At 38.5% G+C, this 18,014-nt stretch overlaps 1 protein-coding gene across 3 annotated transcripts; it reads left to right on the top strand.

The window, feature by feature from the left end:
* Positions 1-261: 261 nt before the first annotated feature.
* On the top strand, positions 262-16,974 carry LOC104605352 (zinc finger (MYND type) family protein / programmed cell death 2 C-terminal domain-containing protein). 3 transcript variants are annotated; one of them, XM_010270083.3, is made up of 12 exons: positions 262-832; positions 6,386-6,642; positions 6,757-6,840; positions 8,157-8,290; positions 8,369-8,466; positions 8,940-9,028; positions 9,121-9,232; positions 9,636-9,790; positions 9,897-9,967; positions 16,170-16,188; positions 16,290-16,404; positions 16,664-16,974. In XM_010270083.3, the coding sequence occupies exons 2-11, from the start codon at positions 6,412-6,414 to the stop codon at positions 16,353-16,355; spliced, it is 1,059 nt and encodes a 352-aa protein (XP_010268385.1). In that variant the 5' UTR covers positions 262-832; positions 6,386-6,411; the 3' UTR covers positions 16,356-16,404; positions 16,664-16,974. The 3 variants fall into 3 exon arrangements, with proteins under 3 accessions (XP_010268385.1, XP_010268383.1, XP_010268384.1); XM_010270081.3 differs by lacking the exon at positions 16,170-16,188; XM_010270082.3 differs by lacking the exon at positions 16,170-16,188 and having other exon boundaries at positions 6,386-6,634.
* The last annotated feature ends 1,040 nt before the right edge of the window (positions 16,975-18,014 follow it).

Raw genomic sequence — 18,014 nt, forward strand, 5'->3', positions numbered from 1 at the left:
ACCGTCATTTACCCTTCCACCTAAAAGGATTCTGTTTCGACCAATCTCGTTGGCCCACTTACACAAAACCCTCCCTTCTCACGGTCAGACCCATCTCAATCCTCCACTTATTTGACCCGAAACCATCCACCATGAACTCCGGTTCAACCCCTGTACCCGATTTGACCCAATTTATCAAAATTAACGAAACGCCCCCGAATTACCCAAAAAAAAGTTACCCCTGATGCCCATTATAAATTCAACCTAAAGTTTCATTCGCCCAAAGGGGAGGTAGTCCGAAAAAATTCGAAGGAGGGGTCTTCTCTTCTTCCCCGTTCGAACGAAGAAGCAGCGGCGGTAGAGTGGCGGCAAACTTCCCTCTTTCACTCTCTCAGGCTTCTCCTCGTTTTTCTTCTTCTTATCTTTCTTCTTCTTCTTCTTCTTCTTCTTCTTCTTCTTCTTCCAATCTCCCCGAAATCCTCACTGTCTTCGATCCAGCAAACAACAGCGGCGCAACTTCCCTTTCATTCCCCACTCAATTCTAGCAGAAACCCAACCTCTACCGGTCCTATTTACTTCCCTCGTTTTCTTTGTTTTCGCTCTACTACCATTCCTCTGATCTCCTTCCATCTGTGAACTCTGTTGTTCGAACTGGGTAAGATACCGTAGAGCCGATCTGAAAATCCTATGTAAATTGGTTGCTGAACCTTGGGGTTGAAGGTCGTCTTCACACCAGTTGCTATCCCGATCGTAATCCAAGAAAATCCTCACCATTAGAGTGTTAACAATTCATGATCGAAGCGGATTAAAAGTCCCCTATAGCATCGTTTCTCCGGCCGAAATCTCGATTCAGGTATGTCTCTGCCTCCTCTGTGATTTCACTTTTCCCATTTTTATCTTATTTTGTTGTATTCTTCTCACCTCCTGCTGAACAGCATTCGATTATCTGCCATTAGAGACGGCAATGAAGTTCCACTGAGCCGGTCTCTGTGAAATCCTTGCCGACGGTGATGAGAAGAGTTTTTGCATATGTTCGCCCCATTTGTTAACATCGTCTGTTTTGCTTGATTAAAGCGATTGTTTCCATTCTCTTCCTGTTCATTTTTATCGCATGTACCCTGTTTGAAATCAACCGAGGACCTGCTTTTTCTGTTCAGTTGTTTGATTAATTTGGGGCGTAATATTCCTCTTTAACTGTTTGACCATTACCGTTTATCAAATCTGCTATGAGAATTTTGCCATGTTTTCTTGCCAGTTACTAATCTTTAGTTTGGCGTGTTTTTTGTATTATTGTCTTCACTTAGCTTAAATAATGGTCCAAATTGGAAATATATTCTGGTTCAATCTCTAGGATTGCAATGGCTGGGTTGTGGTATGTCAATCAGAAAGTGAAAAGACGTTAGGTGTGAGATTTCCATTCACTCTAATTGATCTCAATAAATAGGATATGCAGTTATGCAGAAAATTCAAATACACAAAAAAGAAAAAAAAAAGAAAAAATAGTAAGATGTGAAGGGACCGATGTGATCCCTCATCTATGATTACATTAAAGAATAAAAAGAGTTTGGTCCCTAAAAGCTAGGTGGTTAGCTCATTTTGAATAAAAAAGAATATGATTACATACAAAAAAGGAGGAAAAATAAGAATCCCTAATAATGAGTTTGGTCCCAAAAAGCTAGGTGGTTAGCTCGGGAGATAGGAACAAAAGAAGAATAAGCTACCAAAAAAAATAAAAAAAAAGAGAGAAAAAAGAAAATAAAAATCTAAGATAAAAAAGAAAATTATAAAAAAATAATAAATCCATACTATAAACAAATAAATAAACACGGTTCTGTAAAGAAATAAAAAACTATAAAAATAAAAAAGTAGTAATATAATAAATAGAAGTTAAAAAAATAAAAAAGGAAAATGTAGAAAAAACAGAAACAATAAAAAATGTTGATAAGGTACATTCTCTTTTGTGATGGTTGTTCTTATGATTTGCTATCTCTATCAATTTGCTCATGTAGTTGCATATTTTGTGTCTATGCTTGTTTCTAGGGCTGCAACTTGGGCTAGGTTGGCCCGAACCCAACCCAAACCCAACCCGAAAAAGTCAGGTTGGGTTGGGCCGGGTTGATGATCGGGTTAGGGTTAGGGTTGAAATTCTTGAACCCGACCTTAGTTCAGGTTGGGTTAGGGTTGACCCCTCAGGCAACCCGACCCAACCCGAACCCAGCCCCCTATAGTACTAGACTACTAGTCTACTAGTCTACAACTCTACTACATGTCATATATATAATTATATATAACATACATTGATTTATATAGATGCATGATAGTTGTATAGCCTCCTTTCTTTAAGTTATTCACATGTACTTGACTACTTGTCTTTTCCTTTTGTCTTGTAATTTTTATGTGTGAGTGATCTATCTAATATATTATTTGCTTGATCCTATGAGTTGTTATTAGTGATTTTATTTCCATAATTTTGTGTTTCATTATTGTTGATTTCATGAATTTATGTTTTTGAGAAAAAAACTATCATAAGTCATAACTCACGGTAAACAAATACTTATTTTTCTACTAGATTTTAAGGGATGGAAAGGTTGGGTTGGGCCCAACCCGAGCCCAACCCAACCCGAAGTTGACATTGGGTTGGGTTAGGGTTGAAGGAATTAGTTAGGGTTAGGGTTAGGGTTGGGGGTTTGGAACATAGGGTTGGCCTCAACCCGACCTAACCCGGCCCAACTTGCAGCCCTACTTGTTTTGGACCCCATGTGGGCCCCACCTATTGGATCTGGGAGAGGGGTGCCTAACCCCTTCTCTCTCCTATCCAAGTCTTACCTAGACTGGTTGGACCGGTGCCTTGGGCTTTGGAGTCACTATTAAAACAAAGCGTTTTAAAAATTATTTTTGGAGGTCCCATCACCTCCATTTCCTAATTTGATGGGTGGCGACTCCATTTCCAGTCCAAGTGGCAAAGTGAGCCATTTTCCGATGTTCACATCGGCGATTGGGTCCTGCTGATAACGGGCTCGTATTTGGGCCAACTTTGGTGCATCATGAGCTTCCAACCTGATTGCTTCAAATAATGGGTGAATGGGTTGGGAGCTCGTCAATTGATGAAAATTGATTACCTTGGAGAGGGCATCTGTTGCCTTATTGGTGGGCCCAGGTTTGTATTCAATAGAGTAGTCATACCCCAAAAGCTTCGAGATCCATTTTTGCTGGTCTTTTGTGTGGACTTGTTGCTCCAACAAGAACTTGAGACTCCTTTGGTTTGTTTGAATAATGAAATGCCGGCCCAATAAATAGGCCCGCCATTTCTGGATGGCAAAGGCAACAAACATAAGTTCCTTTACATAAGTAGAATGATTTTGGGCTTGGGCTGTCAAGGCCTTACTGTAATAGGCAAGGTGCTTCCCTTTTTGCATCAAAATTGTGCCTAAGCCAATCCCTGAGGCGTCACACTCTAGCACAATAGTCTCATTGAAATCTGGTAGGGCCAGAACTGGCGGTGTGGATACGGCCCTCTTCAGGTTCTCAAAAGCTTGATGAGCTTCAGGTCCCCAAATAAAAGAGTCCCGCTTCAACAACTGAGTTAATGGGGCTGCCATCAACCCGTATCCTGGAATAAAATGTCTGTAATAGCCTATGAGACTGAGAAAACCTCTGAGAGCCTTCACTATAATGGGAATAGGCCAGACCTGGATACAGGCAATCTTCTTTGGGTCGGCCATAACTTGTCCTGCTGTGACTATATGGCCTAAATAATGGACCCTGGTCTGGCTGATTGTGCATTTGGACAAGTTAGCATAGAATCCATTCTCTTGCAGCACCTCTAAAGTACTTTCAAGATGCTGTAAGTGTGTGGACCAATCACGGCTGTATACCAGAATGTCGTCAAAGAACACCAATATGAAACGCCTTAGAAAAGTTTGAGGGCACATTGGTTAGCCCAAATGACATAGCCCGAAATTCATAATGACCATTGTGGATGCGAAAGTCTGTCTTGGGTACATCTTTCGAGTGGACCCTTATTTGGTGGTACCCCAACCATCGGAATCGGGAACCGATCTTTGATGGTAATTTTATTTAGGGCCTTGTAGTCCACGCAAAATCTCTAGGATCCGTCTTTCTCGTTTACTAATAACACGGGAGAAGAAAACTGGTTGGTGCTCGGTTATATATGCTTCTTCTCTATCAGCTCCCTCATAATTCTTTCTATTTCTGATTTGTGGTAATGTGGGTAACGGTAGGGGCGTACATTAGTGAGTGCTGCCCCCGGTAGTAAGGGTATATGGTGGTCTTGTGCTCAAGCAGGGGGTAGATGATCCGATTCCCCTAAAACACCCTTATATTGGTTTAGAAGGGTCTGCATGTTGGCCACATCTTGATCACTGGGTTGCCGATTTGGGTCTAAGCTGAGAGTTGGACCTATGGATTCATGACCCATATGCATGTATACCAGATACCTGTTCCCGTGGCTCAACTTTAATAGGGTTCAGGCATCACCAGATCCAAGGGTCAGAGGGCCAAGGCCTTGCAGATGGCAGGTAGTCCCCCCTAGTTCAAAATTCATGGTCATCTTAGCCCAATTCCACATTACTGGTGCTAGCTAGCGCAACCACTGCACCCCTAGCACAACATTTGCCCCCCTAAACTCTAGGGGGTGGAGATCCATTGTAAATTTATGGCCTTGATTGAACAGCTTCTCATTTCTACAGATACCATCACATACAGTTTTGTTTCCATCTGCAATATGAACGAAAAAGGAAGGATAATAGAGGACAGCCATAACTAGTTGGTCGACTAGAATCTGAGCCACAAAATTGAGAGTGCTACCATTGTCTATTAGAACAGTCACCGGATCCACAAAGTTGTCCATTTACCTTCATGGTCCTTGAGGATGCCGAACCATTTAATGCATTGAGAGATATCTCCAGATCAGTTTTAGTGATCGTGGGCTCATCTTCTCCAGGGTTGGGAACCTCCATTTCTCTTTTAGAATCTTTCGTTTGCAAGAGAAATACTTGTTGAATTTTGCATTTATGGCCTGAGCGCGATGAAACTTGTGGGTGCGATCTTCAGAACCACTAGAACTAGAGGATGGTGTTGCTGTCAGGATGGTGTGAAGTGACAATTACCTGCTGATGACCAGGGGCCTCATGAGATTCAAAGTATAGCTTTGCCTTAAAGATCCATGGGATGGGGTCTTCGCCAGAGAATGCCAGAAAGTTGAGATTAGCATATCGTCCCCCATAGATAGATAGATAGAGAGAGAGAGAGATAGAAGGATTGTATTCTTATTACCGTTTCTTGGTAAAGGGTTCGGCTTAACTATAGCTAACCGTTACACTGCAAATTCCAACAAACACAATTGGTTATGATTTCTTCGATTGTGGAGCTGCTCGGGTGGTTGTGATTTCCTTGTTCGTGGTTTGGAGCTGCTCGGATGCAGGCAGGAGTTCTTTCTTGTGTAATCCATTGTAACCGGTGGTCATGGGCCATTAGCATAACGGGCTGGTTTTGGGTCGGTCCTTGGGTTCTCATCAGTCTAATAATAGGGTTTGATTGTCTATTTGTAGTTTGGTTATGTTTGAAATTTCAGAGTCATTGCATAAGTAGGATTAGAGTTATTGAGTCTTCTTTGAATTGAAATAGGATATGAAAGCTTAGTTTGAGTCTTACTAGGATTATTGAGTCTAACAGTTTGACCAAGACTATTATGAGTCTAACAGTTTGACACCTAAGACTATTATGAGTCTAACAGTTTGACTCCTAGGGTTATACGAGTTTAGAGTCTATGAATATGCATGGATGTTTTACACAAAAGGCAATGATTCTAGGCATCCTGTGAGTGATTCCAGGTATTTTCTCTTCTTTCTCTCGCTATTTTCTCTCTTTTTTCTTCAATAAACCATTACAGCTATCAACAGCCATAAAATTCTGATCAAAGAAGACTATTCAACATTCTCTAAGGACTAGAACTGAGCTGGTCCTACATCAGTATCATATTGTATCGTGAGGCCATTGGAATGCTAAATACCCCTGCTAGAGATGCCGTGATTCATTTCCTGAAACTTCTCTCTCTCTCTCTCTCTCTCGCTCTCTCGCTCTCTCGCTCTCTCTATCTCTCTATCTCTCTTAATACTAGTGTATTGGCCAATTGAAATGCACAATACGCAAATTCATTGTATTGTGCACATTGATACTTTGAACCTTGATTATTGGTTTATTGTTTGGCCATGCTTTGTATCACTTTCTCTTTCATTTTGCTCTGATTAGACTTATTTTATGTTGATAATTAAGAAACAGTATTATGTTGTTTTCATTTATTCTCAGCGCTCAATAAAGTGCTTCTATAATGATGAAAGGAATAAAACCAGGTATTAAACTTCTATTATAATTTTGTCCAAATCAGGGTATACATAAAGCATAAATCCATAAATGCCCAAAGAAATGGAGGTTGAAGAAAATGGTCTTCATGTGGAGAATTTTGGCTCTCTTCATATCTACTCTGAAGAGGAACATGATGATGAACAAGACCCACAGGTAGAAAATGAAGAAGATGATGAAGTTGAAGAGCAAGAACCCGTCACTCTTGGTTTTGTTGAAAAGCCTAAAAGTCCAAACTCACTTCTCCGCCACTTTTTTCCTAGCAAGGCTGGAGGTGTGCCTGTATGTTGTAAACTTTGCATTTTTTTTTTTATTTTGCTTACAATCTCTTTTTTTTTTTTTTACAGAAAAAGAATTTTATATTGGGTCTTACAATTTCTTTTCCATATTTTGCAGGCATGGTTAGATCCAGTTGATTTACCATCAGAAAGGTCCCGTGCATGTGGCATTTGTGGAGAGCCTCTACAGTTCTTACTTCAGGTTTTTTATTAATTTTGTAATTTGTCCTTTCCAAAATGATGTTTTTGTCTCCTGAAATCGTTAGACAGGTTGCAATTGCTCTGTAGTGAAAGTGAAATTTGGAAGTCACCAATTATAGATAAGATTTTTTTTTTTGTGCAAAGCAAGATAGTTTAATTCATTAAATTAAAGAGAGAAAGTGGTGAAAAGACTGCCAACCCAAACGAAAAGACTTTACAATAAAGGTCAAAAGAATTGCTGTCTCATGACCCCCTGTTTAGCAAGGGTATCAAGCATTCCATTTGCTTCCCTTCTAACCCACTTGAAATCTACATTTAAAACCTTGGAAATACTTTACACTTCCATAAAGGCATGCCTGAAAGATCACGGAACATAACTGCTGCAGCTTGCCCATACTTTAGAATCCCCTTCACCTACACCTGCTGATATCCCAGTTGTTTTTTTGATTGAAGTCCTTGCATCAATGAAGATATTTCTTCTTTCAGAGAGTTTGCAACAACAGTAGGTCCTGAATATAAAGCCACCAAACCCTGCCTTCTGAATTTTTGAAGACACCTCCTTTTCCTTCCAAACCTGGATTGCCCAATGAGCTTCCATCAAAATTCACTTTGACCTTGGTACCTTCTGGAGGTTTCCAAACCATGACAATTCTCTCTTTTTCTTGAGATGGCGATGTCATCTCTGCGGCCAAGCTCTTAATATTTCATTCACTGAGAAGACCTGAAATCTTTCCACCAACTTTACCCGATGTGCAACCTTCATCTTTCTGCCAGATTTTGTTACCATTTCCCACACCATACTGGATGGAATTGAGGAAAACTGGGTAGACCTCAAAAATTGATTTCCAAGGAGAGGAGGAATTTGATTGAGGGGATAAATTTGCATTCCAACCATTATCTCCCAACCCATAAATGCTGTCAATTACCTTGTGCCACAACCTGTCCCTTTCAAAGGGAAATCTCTACAACCACTTGGCTAGCAAGGCTGTATTCCTAAGAGCTATGTTCAAAACCCCTAAACCTCCTTTTTCCTTGGGTTTTCAGACTTGTTCCCACTTGAGTAACTAAGTAATTGAAAATTATCCTCCAGATTTGTTGCACTACAGGAATTGAAATTAGCTAGCTAGCCTAATTTGAAATAGGTGGTGGGAGGGAATAAGTGCGTCCCCATCCCTCTATTTGAAGCAACTTTTATTATGTACAACCATACATGTTCCAATAGGAAAACTATACTTGTATTCTTTGCAGATGAATTGACATTTGAAGAAGAAAATAACTTAGTTTTTCTAATTTTCTTTCTGCTCAATGAGTTGCTAGGTATATGCTCCAATTTCTGAGAAGGAGTCTACATTCCATCGGACATTATTTGTGTTCATGTGTCCATCAATGGCATGTCTACTCCAAGACCAACATGAGCAATGGAAACGCCAACCAGAAAAACCATCTCGGAGGTGATTATGCAATGTTTTCTTAGTTGTTTGCTCTTTGTCTAACATGCTTGCTATTCTAACACTGCAATGGTTTCAAAGTGTGAAGGTTTTCCGTTGCCAGTTGTGTCGCTCAAATCCTTTCTACTCAAGTGAACCCCCAAGATTTGATGGGACTGACAAGCCATCTAAAGTTGGAGGTTTGCCATAATATCATTTGTTAATATTTGATGTTTTATAATCAATGCTTTAGGATATTCTGGTATTGCTTCGTTTCATGGAGAATATTTATTGAACTAGCATTCTCATACCATATTCTTAATATCTTTCTTGTCCATGTACCTTCTGTTTCAGAAAGAAGTAAAAAATAAATCCAGCCTCTTCTACAGTTCTACTAGTAGTATGGTTTTTACAAGCAGGTCTAATGTCCATTTGGGAGGGTTTAACATTAGCAGCTTAACCTAAGAAGGGTTTATGGTATTTTTGGTTGTTAATCAAGTTTTCAGAAGAAGTATCATATAAGTGCTTATGAATGTATTACTGGCTAAACATATGGTATCAAGTCTGGACACAGACTACCATGTGAATGAGTACTATTTGTACATGATCATAGAAAAGTGCTTTCCTTGTGTTTCCCATGGTTCTTATTTGTACAATGGCGGTTTCTTTTCAGCTGAACTTTGTTGTTGGTGTGGTACATGGAAAGGAGATAAAGTTTGCAGCAGTTGTAAATCTGCACGCTACTGCTCAGAGAAGCATCAGGTAATTAGCCAGTTGCCTGAAATGATTCCTACAACTTTTGGTTTCTTTAGACATCCTAGAAAATGTCTTGCTTCTCTTTTTTGTTATTGTAGATAATGCATTGGCGCTCAGGACATAAGGTTGACTGCCAAAGGATCTCTTGTCAATCTCTTGTGTCTAGCAGCAGTAACAGCACAACCTCTTCAATGAAAATTTTAGGGAAAGGTTTGTATTTGAGTCTAGAAGCATATTTTTCAGATGGAGTACTTTGGGGCAAATTTCTCGATTTTTTTTTTCCATTGCAAAAGGATGATGCACATTGGTCTAGACCCTTCAAATTTTAGATCACATTCATGATAGGCGATGGAATTAATATTGCATCAGTTGGATAGTTCCAGCCATATGCATAAAGCCTTAGACATGGACCCACAAACAAACATCAGTTAGTTCATTGGATAATAAGTCTTTTACCAATTGAAAAAGGTTCATTCATTTGGTAGTTAGAATTATATAACCTTGAGAATGGTCAACCGAGTGGCTGAACCAATACTGAATGAGTTGCTTACTTTCTTCTTCCCTTCTCGAATATCTTTAATGTAGAGTTCTAATTAGTTTATTTTGATAGCAGTTGCTGGCAATACTTTATGGACAGAGTTCGAAATTGTAAGTGAAGATGAATGTGTGTTCGACACAGAAGCTTCTGAAGACAATAACTACTCAACTTCACTGGTTTGTAATGACCAAATGGATGAAACTGTGAATTCATTATTGGAAAGTTTTGAGGTAAGGATAGGGACATGTCTAACAATTGAGTTTGGAATTTCCTATCCAGTTTCATGTATTACCCTGTTATTTTTTAATGATATAAAAGAAATTTTGTGCTTTTTAGGGAAGTGATGATAAAAAGAGTTGGGCTTCTTTTCAAGAGCGTATTAGTAAAGCTCCTGAACAAGTATTGCGGTAAATCCTTTTTTTCAAAAAAAATAAGAAAAAATTTATTGGGGTGAATGCTTCCATGTTATCTCTGCAATGATGATTTTTTATTCCATGTTTTTTTTGATGAATATTTTTTCATTCCATGTTCAATACTTGATATGATTTTGAGATTTGGTTCTGCCATTGGACTTGGATTAACTCTATGGATTTCCCATGCAATGTCTTTTTTTTTTGATAAGTAACTTAAATTATTTCATTCAGTATCAAACTGTACAGAATAATACATCAAGGGAGAGAAAACAGGCTTTCTCTGTGTTCTTTACAATTCTGTCGATAGCAGAAAGCTCCTGTTCACTCCATGTTTGGCCAGATTATCAGCCAAGGCGTTGCCTGATCTTGAAACCCGTTGTACCTGCCTGCACCTGCATTCCATAAGTCAATCATTTGAATTTCTTGATTTCATTCCTGAAAGTCCATAGTTTCTTCTTCATTCTTTAACCATCCCACAATGACCTTGGAGTCTCCTTCAATCACTAGCTTTCCAATCTTCATTTCTCTTGCACTTCGAATGCATTGAATCAATGCCATCCGTTCTGTTTTTAGGGAGTCCCCCACCCATACCCTGAGAACATGGCCTTAATAAGGCCTCTTTCATCTCAGAAGTCTCCCCCTATTACTGAATTTACTGGATTCCCCATTCTATTACCATCAGAGTGGAATTTGATGTATCCCTTTTCTGGCAATGGCCACAATTTAGTAATTCTCTCTCTTTTTTTTTTGTAATTTTTGCCAGCCACTTACCCCACCTCCCAACAATATCATCAGAAGATTAAGTGGAAAAAAAGGTGATGTGCTTTTGCCGGTTTACCCAATGCATCACTTTAATAGTGACACATTTTATGACAGCCTCCAAATATCTGTCTTTTAGAAAATTCTAGCATTTCTTTCCTCCTATATGGTCTGTACAACTGCTGCTCTTGTCACCCTTCACAAACATCTTACATCTCTTTTTTGGCCATCTAAAAGTTGAAAGATCAAAAACAGCTTGCATTCTTGATGGTTCATTCCACTTGCACCCACCAAACAAGGGGGAAAACTCTTCTAAACACGAGACAATAACTTGCACCCATTTACTAATGTAAATGGTGGTAACTTCGTATTATTAGCTTTGTAGAGGATACACCAGTTTGGAGACAAGCACCAAGAAAGTCTCTTTTTCTGTAAAATATCCAAGGTGCTGATCTTCCCATGATATGCCTCTCAGCAAAAAGCCCCAACTCTTTTTTTCTTGAATTTATCAAAAAAGCCCCAATCTTGGAGGAGCAAGTTTGTACTAGATTTCCTTGACAGGAAAGGAAAGTGACAAATGAAGAGAGAGGAGGTTTAGCATAGTTTTCAAGGTGCCAAGGCAAATCTAGGTGATAGGGAGCGCCTTGTTGCCTAGTCTCCTAGGTGACAAGTTTTTTTTTTTCTTTTTAAATAAAAATATTAATCCTAGGGTAGATCCCTAGGTTTCATAGTAATAGGTAGTGATCTTTAACTAATAATTACTATAATTCTCATGAAATAAGTATAAAACCCATATCAAAAGCTAGAAAATCAACATATTTATGAAAAGAAAAAGAAGAAAGGAAATAAAACATACAAAGGGTTTTATGTTTTGGTGATCCTATTGATTGTTCTTGTGTGCAGTTGGATAAAATCTTCAGGTTATTTCTTATCAATTCAGGTTGTAAAGTCCTAAAGGGTTCAAGACTATGTCATTGACTTGTGTGTCTATTGAACCCAAGCAAATAAGAAAATAAAAAAAAGAAACTAGTATAAGAATAATAATATTAATACTATAAACCCACAATATGAATTATTTAGTCTAATAATATCTATTGTACTACTATTAATAACATAAAATAAAAATATAAAAATATTGTGTGGTGTCTTGCATATAAATATGTAGGCATTTGTGCAAGGCAACCCTCCAAGAATGCCTTATCGCCTAGGCACCTGCCTAGGTGCCGCCTTGACAACTATGAGGTTTAGGTTCTATAAAAGGATGCATAGGAGAAGAAACCTGAGTGACTATGGGCCCAAATATAACGTTTAGGTGAAGATAGATCCAAGAAAACCCCACCCAAGATATTCAACAAATTGATGACATTTGGAATCTCCGACTCCCTCATTCCTCTTCTAAAACCTAAATCCTAGTTCTAACCAAGGGAAGATGAGGAGATGAATGCAAGTTTGGGTACTTTCTCCTCTTTGAAGGATAATAATTGAAAACAACCAGGAAACCTCTCATTCAGAGGGGAATCCCCCATCCAAGTATCTTCCCAAAACCAAATGGAATCACTTGAGCAAATATCATGCCTGATACCATAAAGGAATTCTGGAAGGATTTTGTGAATTGCCTTCCAAGGTAAAGCCCTTATACACCTTGTGGATATCCAGTGCCCCATGCATTGGTTATAAGCCCATGGATTCTAATCACTACCTTGTGCCAGAGACAGTCTTTCTCCATAGGAAGTCTCTAAAGTCATTTGTGCAATAATGTCTCATTTTTCCTCTCAATGTTTACTATCCCCAGCCCTGCTTGATCTTTCCTTTGGCACACAACATCCTAACTGATTAAACTATCCTTCTTGCTTTCCCCTTAGTTGCCATAGGAAGTCTCCTATAATTTTCTCCAACTTCTTAGCTACCCAAATAGGACCCTTGAAAATAGAGAGGTAGTACACCGGAAGATTGTCTAAGGTGGTCTTAATGAGAGTAATCTGGCATTAATAATTTTCATCAATCATGCTTGAAATTTGAGAAATTTGGTTGTTTGTATCCTATAAACACACACATACACATAGAAACCCCTTTAATTAGGTATTTCCTTTTGAAATGGAGGGAGCCATCCTTGTGACAGTGGATAACAATGCTATTTTTTTTTGAAAAATAAATGTTAATCTTTTATGATTATATAGAGTGATGAAATTGAAGCTTTTATGAAAAATAAATTTGAAAATTTTATGGAGTGATGTGGCTTTAACATCACTCCTGAAAATAGTTTTAAGGACAGCTATGTTGTATGGAGTAGAGAGTTTGCTAGTTAAGAAACAAATTGTTGAAAAGATGTGGCAGTAAGGCGTACGATGGATGAGTGGTAAAACTAAAGCTGATAAAAAAAGAGTGGTAAAACTAAAAAGGATAGGGTCAGAAATGAAGTCATTCAGAGGAACCTAGGAGCAAGCTTCAATTGGTGATAAAATGAAAGAAATTAGATAGACATGGTTTGGTCCCATGCATAAGAGACCATCTACAACACCCGTTAGAAGAATTGATCTGTTACAAGTTGGAAGATCTAGGGGCAAACCGATAAGGACTTGGGTGGAAGTAGTAAGGAATGACTTAAGCACTGTAATTCGACAATGGATATGGCATTGAAAAAAATACAATTCATGTAGTTGACCCCATACAGTTAGGAGCAAAGTAGGAAACTTAGATGATGGTGATGATGATATTGCATTATTAAGAAAAATTTGGAAACCATGATGATGATGATGTAGTCTATTGATTTGGAAGTGGGATAAGTCAGGAGTTTTCAGTCAAATCCTTTTACAACTTTCTAGTGGGGAAGAATGAAGTCCCTTTTCTAAGTCAGGCCATTTGGGGGAATATGGCCCCCTCAAAACTCAAGTTTTTTGTTTGGGTGAGGGCAACAGCTTTCGAGAGGTGCCTGTCCAAAGAGATGTTACTAAAAAAGGCTTTAATATTTCAGATGTAGTTTGCTGCCTTTGCAATATGGTGGTGGAGTTTTTCTATGCATTTGTTCTTACACTGTGAGTTCAGCACAGTAGTGTGGAGTTACTTTTTGAAGGCCCTGAATCTAAGTTGGTGCATGGCCGTCTCAGTTAAAGTTCTGTTGGAGGAGTGGCATTTACCTGGTTTAACTAAGAAAGGGAAAATCTGCTGGTCGTCCATCCCTTTGACAGTTCTGTGGGCTGTGTGGTCAGAAAGGAATAACAGGATTTTTGAGCACAAAGATTCTAGAGAAGCCAAGGTCATCAATTCGGCTGTAGAGGCTATTAGGAGTTGGGTGTCTATACATACTGATTTTAAAGAAGATACTTTTGACTGTACTTTTTTGAGAATGACCTTCTTTTGACCTTTTGGTTGTTTTTTGTACAGTTTCTCATTGTACAGAGGACCTTTTATTTAATACAATTATACTTCTCTCAAAAAAAGTCGATTGATTTGGAAACCTTGGTGAACACAAAGGTGGAGGTAAGTAAGATTCTAGGTCTTTGGCTTGTAGGGACGAGGAATTTACAAGGAGAATGTTTAGGGAATTGGAAGATAGTTTTCTATGCCCAAGGAGGGGATGGGTAAAGAAGCTGAAAGAACTTGCCTGGGGTTTATGATATTCCTGGTGACTTGGATTTGGTTGGAATCATTGGGGCTGCAAATGGAGTTGGTGATTTGGAGAATGTAGATTAATTTTTTGAGAAGAATGCAGTATTGGTGCTTGAGAGAATTAATGAGAATTTTGGTGGCATGAGGAATGTTAGTAAGAATCTGCGAAGCAGTATGAAGATTTGGAAGTGTAAGTTGCGAAGTAGTGTTTTAAAAGTGTGAGGTGCGAAAAAAAGCCCAAGGGCCTAAATGACCCAAGGTGCAAGGTGAGGCGCATGCTTTTTTGAAGGGCAGACATTTCTTTAAAAAATCAGAAAGTTGAAGAATATACTTGGAAAAAAAGATATATCTAAACTTCAAGTTAAATTAAATTATTGATAAACATTTGGGAAGAAAGAAATTCAAGGATCTTCTCAGAAAAGGAGAGAAGTGTGGAAGTAGTGGTAGAAGTGATGTGATTCATATAAGGGTAGTCCATTGGCTGAAAACCTTGGATCTGTTTGCAGAATTCTCATTAGATGATTTGATAAGAAACTGGAAGGAAATTGCAAATCCAGTTTCAGTCAGGAAGGTCTCAAATTCCCTCTGGATCCTCCCACCTCTTGGATTTACTAAACTGAATTTTGATGGCAGCAGTATGGGTAATCCGGGGCCTATTGGAAAAGGGGGAGTTATAAGGGATAAAAAAAGGGAATGTATTAGCCTTGTTCTCTGGTCCAATTGGAGTGGGAGACTCACTGAGAGCTGAGATATTAGCAGCTCTGGAAGGGGTTCAAAGGGCCAAAGATTTGTGTTTAAACAAGCTGATCATAGAAGGCAACTCAGAGACAGTTGTGAGCTGGTTAAAAGAAGACAACACTAGGCTTTGGAAATATAGCAATGAAAAGAGTTAATTTAAAGGGCCAAAGATTTGCGTTTAAACAAGCTGATCATAGAAGGCGACTCAGAGACAGTTGTGAGCTGGTTAAAAGAAGACAACACTAGGCTTTGGAAATATAGGAATGAAAAGAGTTAATTTAAATGGCCGACCAAAGACATTGAAGTTCAATGCACATTGGTTAAGAGAAGCGCAAATTCATTTGCAGATGGCTTAGCTAGGCAAGGGGTGACTAGGAATTCTGTTTTTTGAGCCCAGTTTTAACTGATTTTGTATTTTGGGTATACATGGACGGATGTGGGGAGTTAAGATACTTTAGCTTCCCTCTGTTGTATTATTTTCCTTAATCACTAAATGAATTTTCCTTGATTGATAGAAAAAAGGCCTATGAATATGTCGAGTATCAACCAAAATCAACCAAAATGATAAGAAATCTCAAGATAGCAACATCAAGCCATTATTGCAATACAATCACAGAGGCAAAGTACAAAGTACCAACTGCAAAGTATAAACTTCAAATTCAAATAATCAAGCTATTAATAGCCTGCACTATCAATCATTACATATCACTCCTTTGAAACGTGCGATGTGCAATGTTTGCATTTTGCGTGTATTGATACTTTGAACCTTGATATAATACATTTTTATTTTCTTTTTGTTTTCTGAATTCTGACATTGTCTCATGCTTTTTCTTTAATAGCCTGCACTAAATGTTACAAATTGCAGCATAAAAAAGTCTTTAAGATATTTTGACTGCATGCGGGGATTGGATGCGTCATTTGTAGATACGAAGCTAATAATATTTATGTCGCTAAGAAAATCGATCAATACAAAGCATAGTCAATTAATTTCCTTGTTCATTTGTAGATACGAAGCTAATAATAATGTCGCTAAGAAAATCGATCAATACAAATCATAGTCAATTAATTTCCTTGTTCATTTAAATTGTAACAGGTATTGTCGACATTTCAAGGCAATAGTCGTTTCCAAATCAATACCAAGCATAATATTTAGTTGCTTGGAAATCGATTGTACCAAGCTAGTCCGTTAATTTCCTCCATTAATTTGTGACAGGTATTGTCGGGATTCCAAGGCAAAACCATTGTGGCCCATGTCAAGTGGCCGCCCATCAGAGTCTGACATTCCTAAATGCAACTATTGTCATGGCCCTATGCATTACGAATTTCAGGTTCGGTATCTGGTTCTTTCTGTGATGCGTGTATCTTCTACATTTTCCTGATTGCCTGTTGCTACACTTTCATTTATTTAGTTCTCAGTGCACATTCCTTGCGGATGCAATCAAGTAAAAACCGAGGACATTCCTAAATTGTTGCCACCTTTTTATTTGGGACCTTAACTAGGCCATCTGCATTATGGATCTCTCAACTAAGTTCTATGACATTTTTTTATCACACTAGTTACAGTTTTTTATATTGTGATCTGCGCAGATCTTGCCTCAGCTGCTTTATTACTTTGGAGTGAAAAATGATGCAGATTCTCTGGATTGGGCAACCATTGTCGCGTACACATGTGCGGCTTCCTGTGAAGCAAGCACGGGATATAAAGAAGAATTTGCTTGGGTTCAACTCTCCTCATCTTTAGTATAACCTTGATGATAGTTTGATATTTATGTTTTTCAAGATGTAATTAAGCATATTTTTGGTGTTGGGTAAGCCAGCTTTTATTTGAACTAAAGCTGCTATAATGCGATTTTGAAGTTTATGCTTCGCTTTTGTACCAAAAAATGAAGTTTATTTAACTGGTGTGGCCTCAATGAGGAAGTTATTTGTACAATACGAAGAATCTTGGGAAAAGTACGAATACACATGATGCAGAATTCTGAATTCCAGCCACCCCCTACGATTAGCCTTCTTCCCCCCTATAAACCACATCCTGCCCGTGAATTTGGCATCAATTCACGGTCAGGATGCATTCCCCCTGTACTTCGTGGCTAGTAAATTCTGAGCTGGGCTGATCGGTACTTCTCCCAAGAATCTTTAGAGTCTGTTTTTTTTTGTCCTTCCATGCATTAGAATATCATTACTTTCCATGATTAGTTGATCTTGGGATAAATTATCCCAAGGTTTTTAAAACTGAATCGGATGACGGACTGTTAAGGGGTCCAGTTCTTAGGTCGAATGGTCTGACTGTTTGAACTGAATGGCGGCCTGTTCTGATAAAAATAAAAATGGCGAAAAACTGTTGGATGGTTTGAATGGTTCGACCGTTTGGGACATTGGTTTGCTGACCAAATCAATGATTTTGACCAAAAGACAGTTCTGTGGTAAAATGGAATCGGATAGGTGTCCAGTTTCTGGTTTTTCTTCTCTGATTGTCTGGTCCGGTCTAGTTTTGAAAACCAAGAATTATTCAACTCAAGGCATTGTAATGTTCTTTTAAGTTGGCTGTAATATTCTTTCTTATGAGTAGCTTTTTCCATGGTTGCAGGAATTTGATGCGTTTGGCATGAGTTCAGAGATGCTTAGGCCATGTTTGGTTTGCTGATCTGGGCCTCATTTTTTTTTTAATTCTTGCTCATTTTAGGCAAGAATGGGTAACAACGAATAAAATTAGTGTTTGATTACAAAATTTTTGTCACAGGCCTTAATCTTCTCAATGAAAAATCAGTTAAAAGGTACAAAAATTGAAGTTACCTGCAGCATGAAAAATAGTCATGCACTCATTTTCATATATGCTAGGGGTCATAAACCAACGGCCTAAATCTACATAACCACCAGCATTAATATTAATTGGTGGACCATAGACTATCTTGGAAGCTTATACCAATGGGCATTGATT

This window comes from Nelumbo nucifera, chromosome 8 (genome assembly GCF_055504915.1).
Source record: "Nelumbo nucifera cultivar China Antique chromosome 8, China Antique-T2T, whole genome shotgun sequence".
In the NCBI taxonomy this organism is placed as follows: domain Eukaryota; kingdom Viridiplantae; phylum Streptophyta; class Magnoliopsida; order Proteales; family Nelumbonaceae; genus Nelumbo; species Nelumbo nucifera.

Coding starts and splice junctions, on each gene's coding strand:
- LOC104605352 (XM_010270081.3), top strand. CDS start 6,412: ATGCCCAAAGAAATGGAGGTTGAAGAAAATGGTCTTCATGTGGAGAAT. Junction 9,029..9,120: donor ACTGCTCAGAGAAGCATCAG/GTAATTAGCCAG, acceptor TTGTTATTGTAG/ATAATGCATTGGCGCTCAGG. Junction 16,405..16,663: donor CTATGCATTACGAATTTCAG/GTTCGGTATCTG, acceptor TGATCTGCGCAG/ATCTTGCCTCAGCTGCTTTA.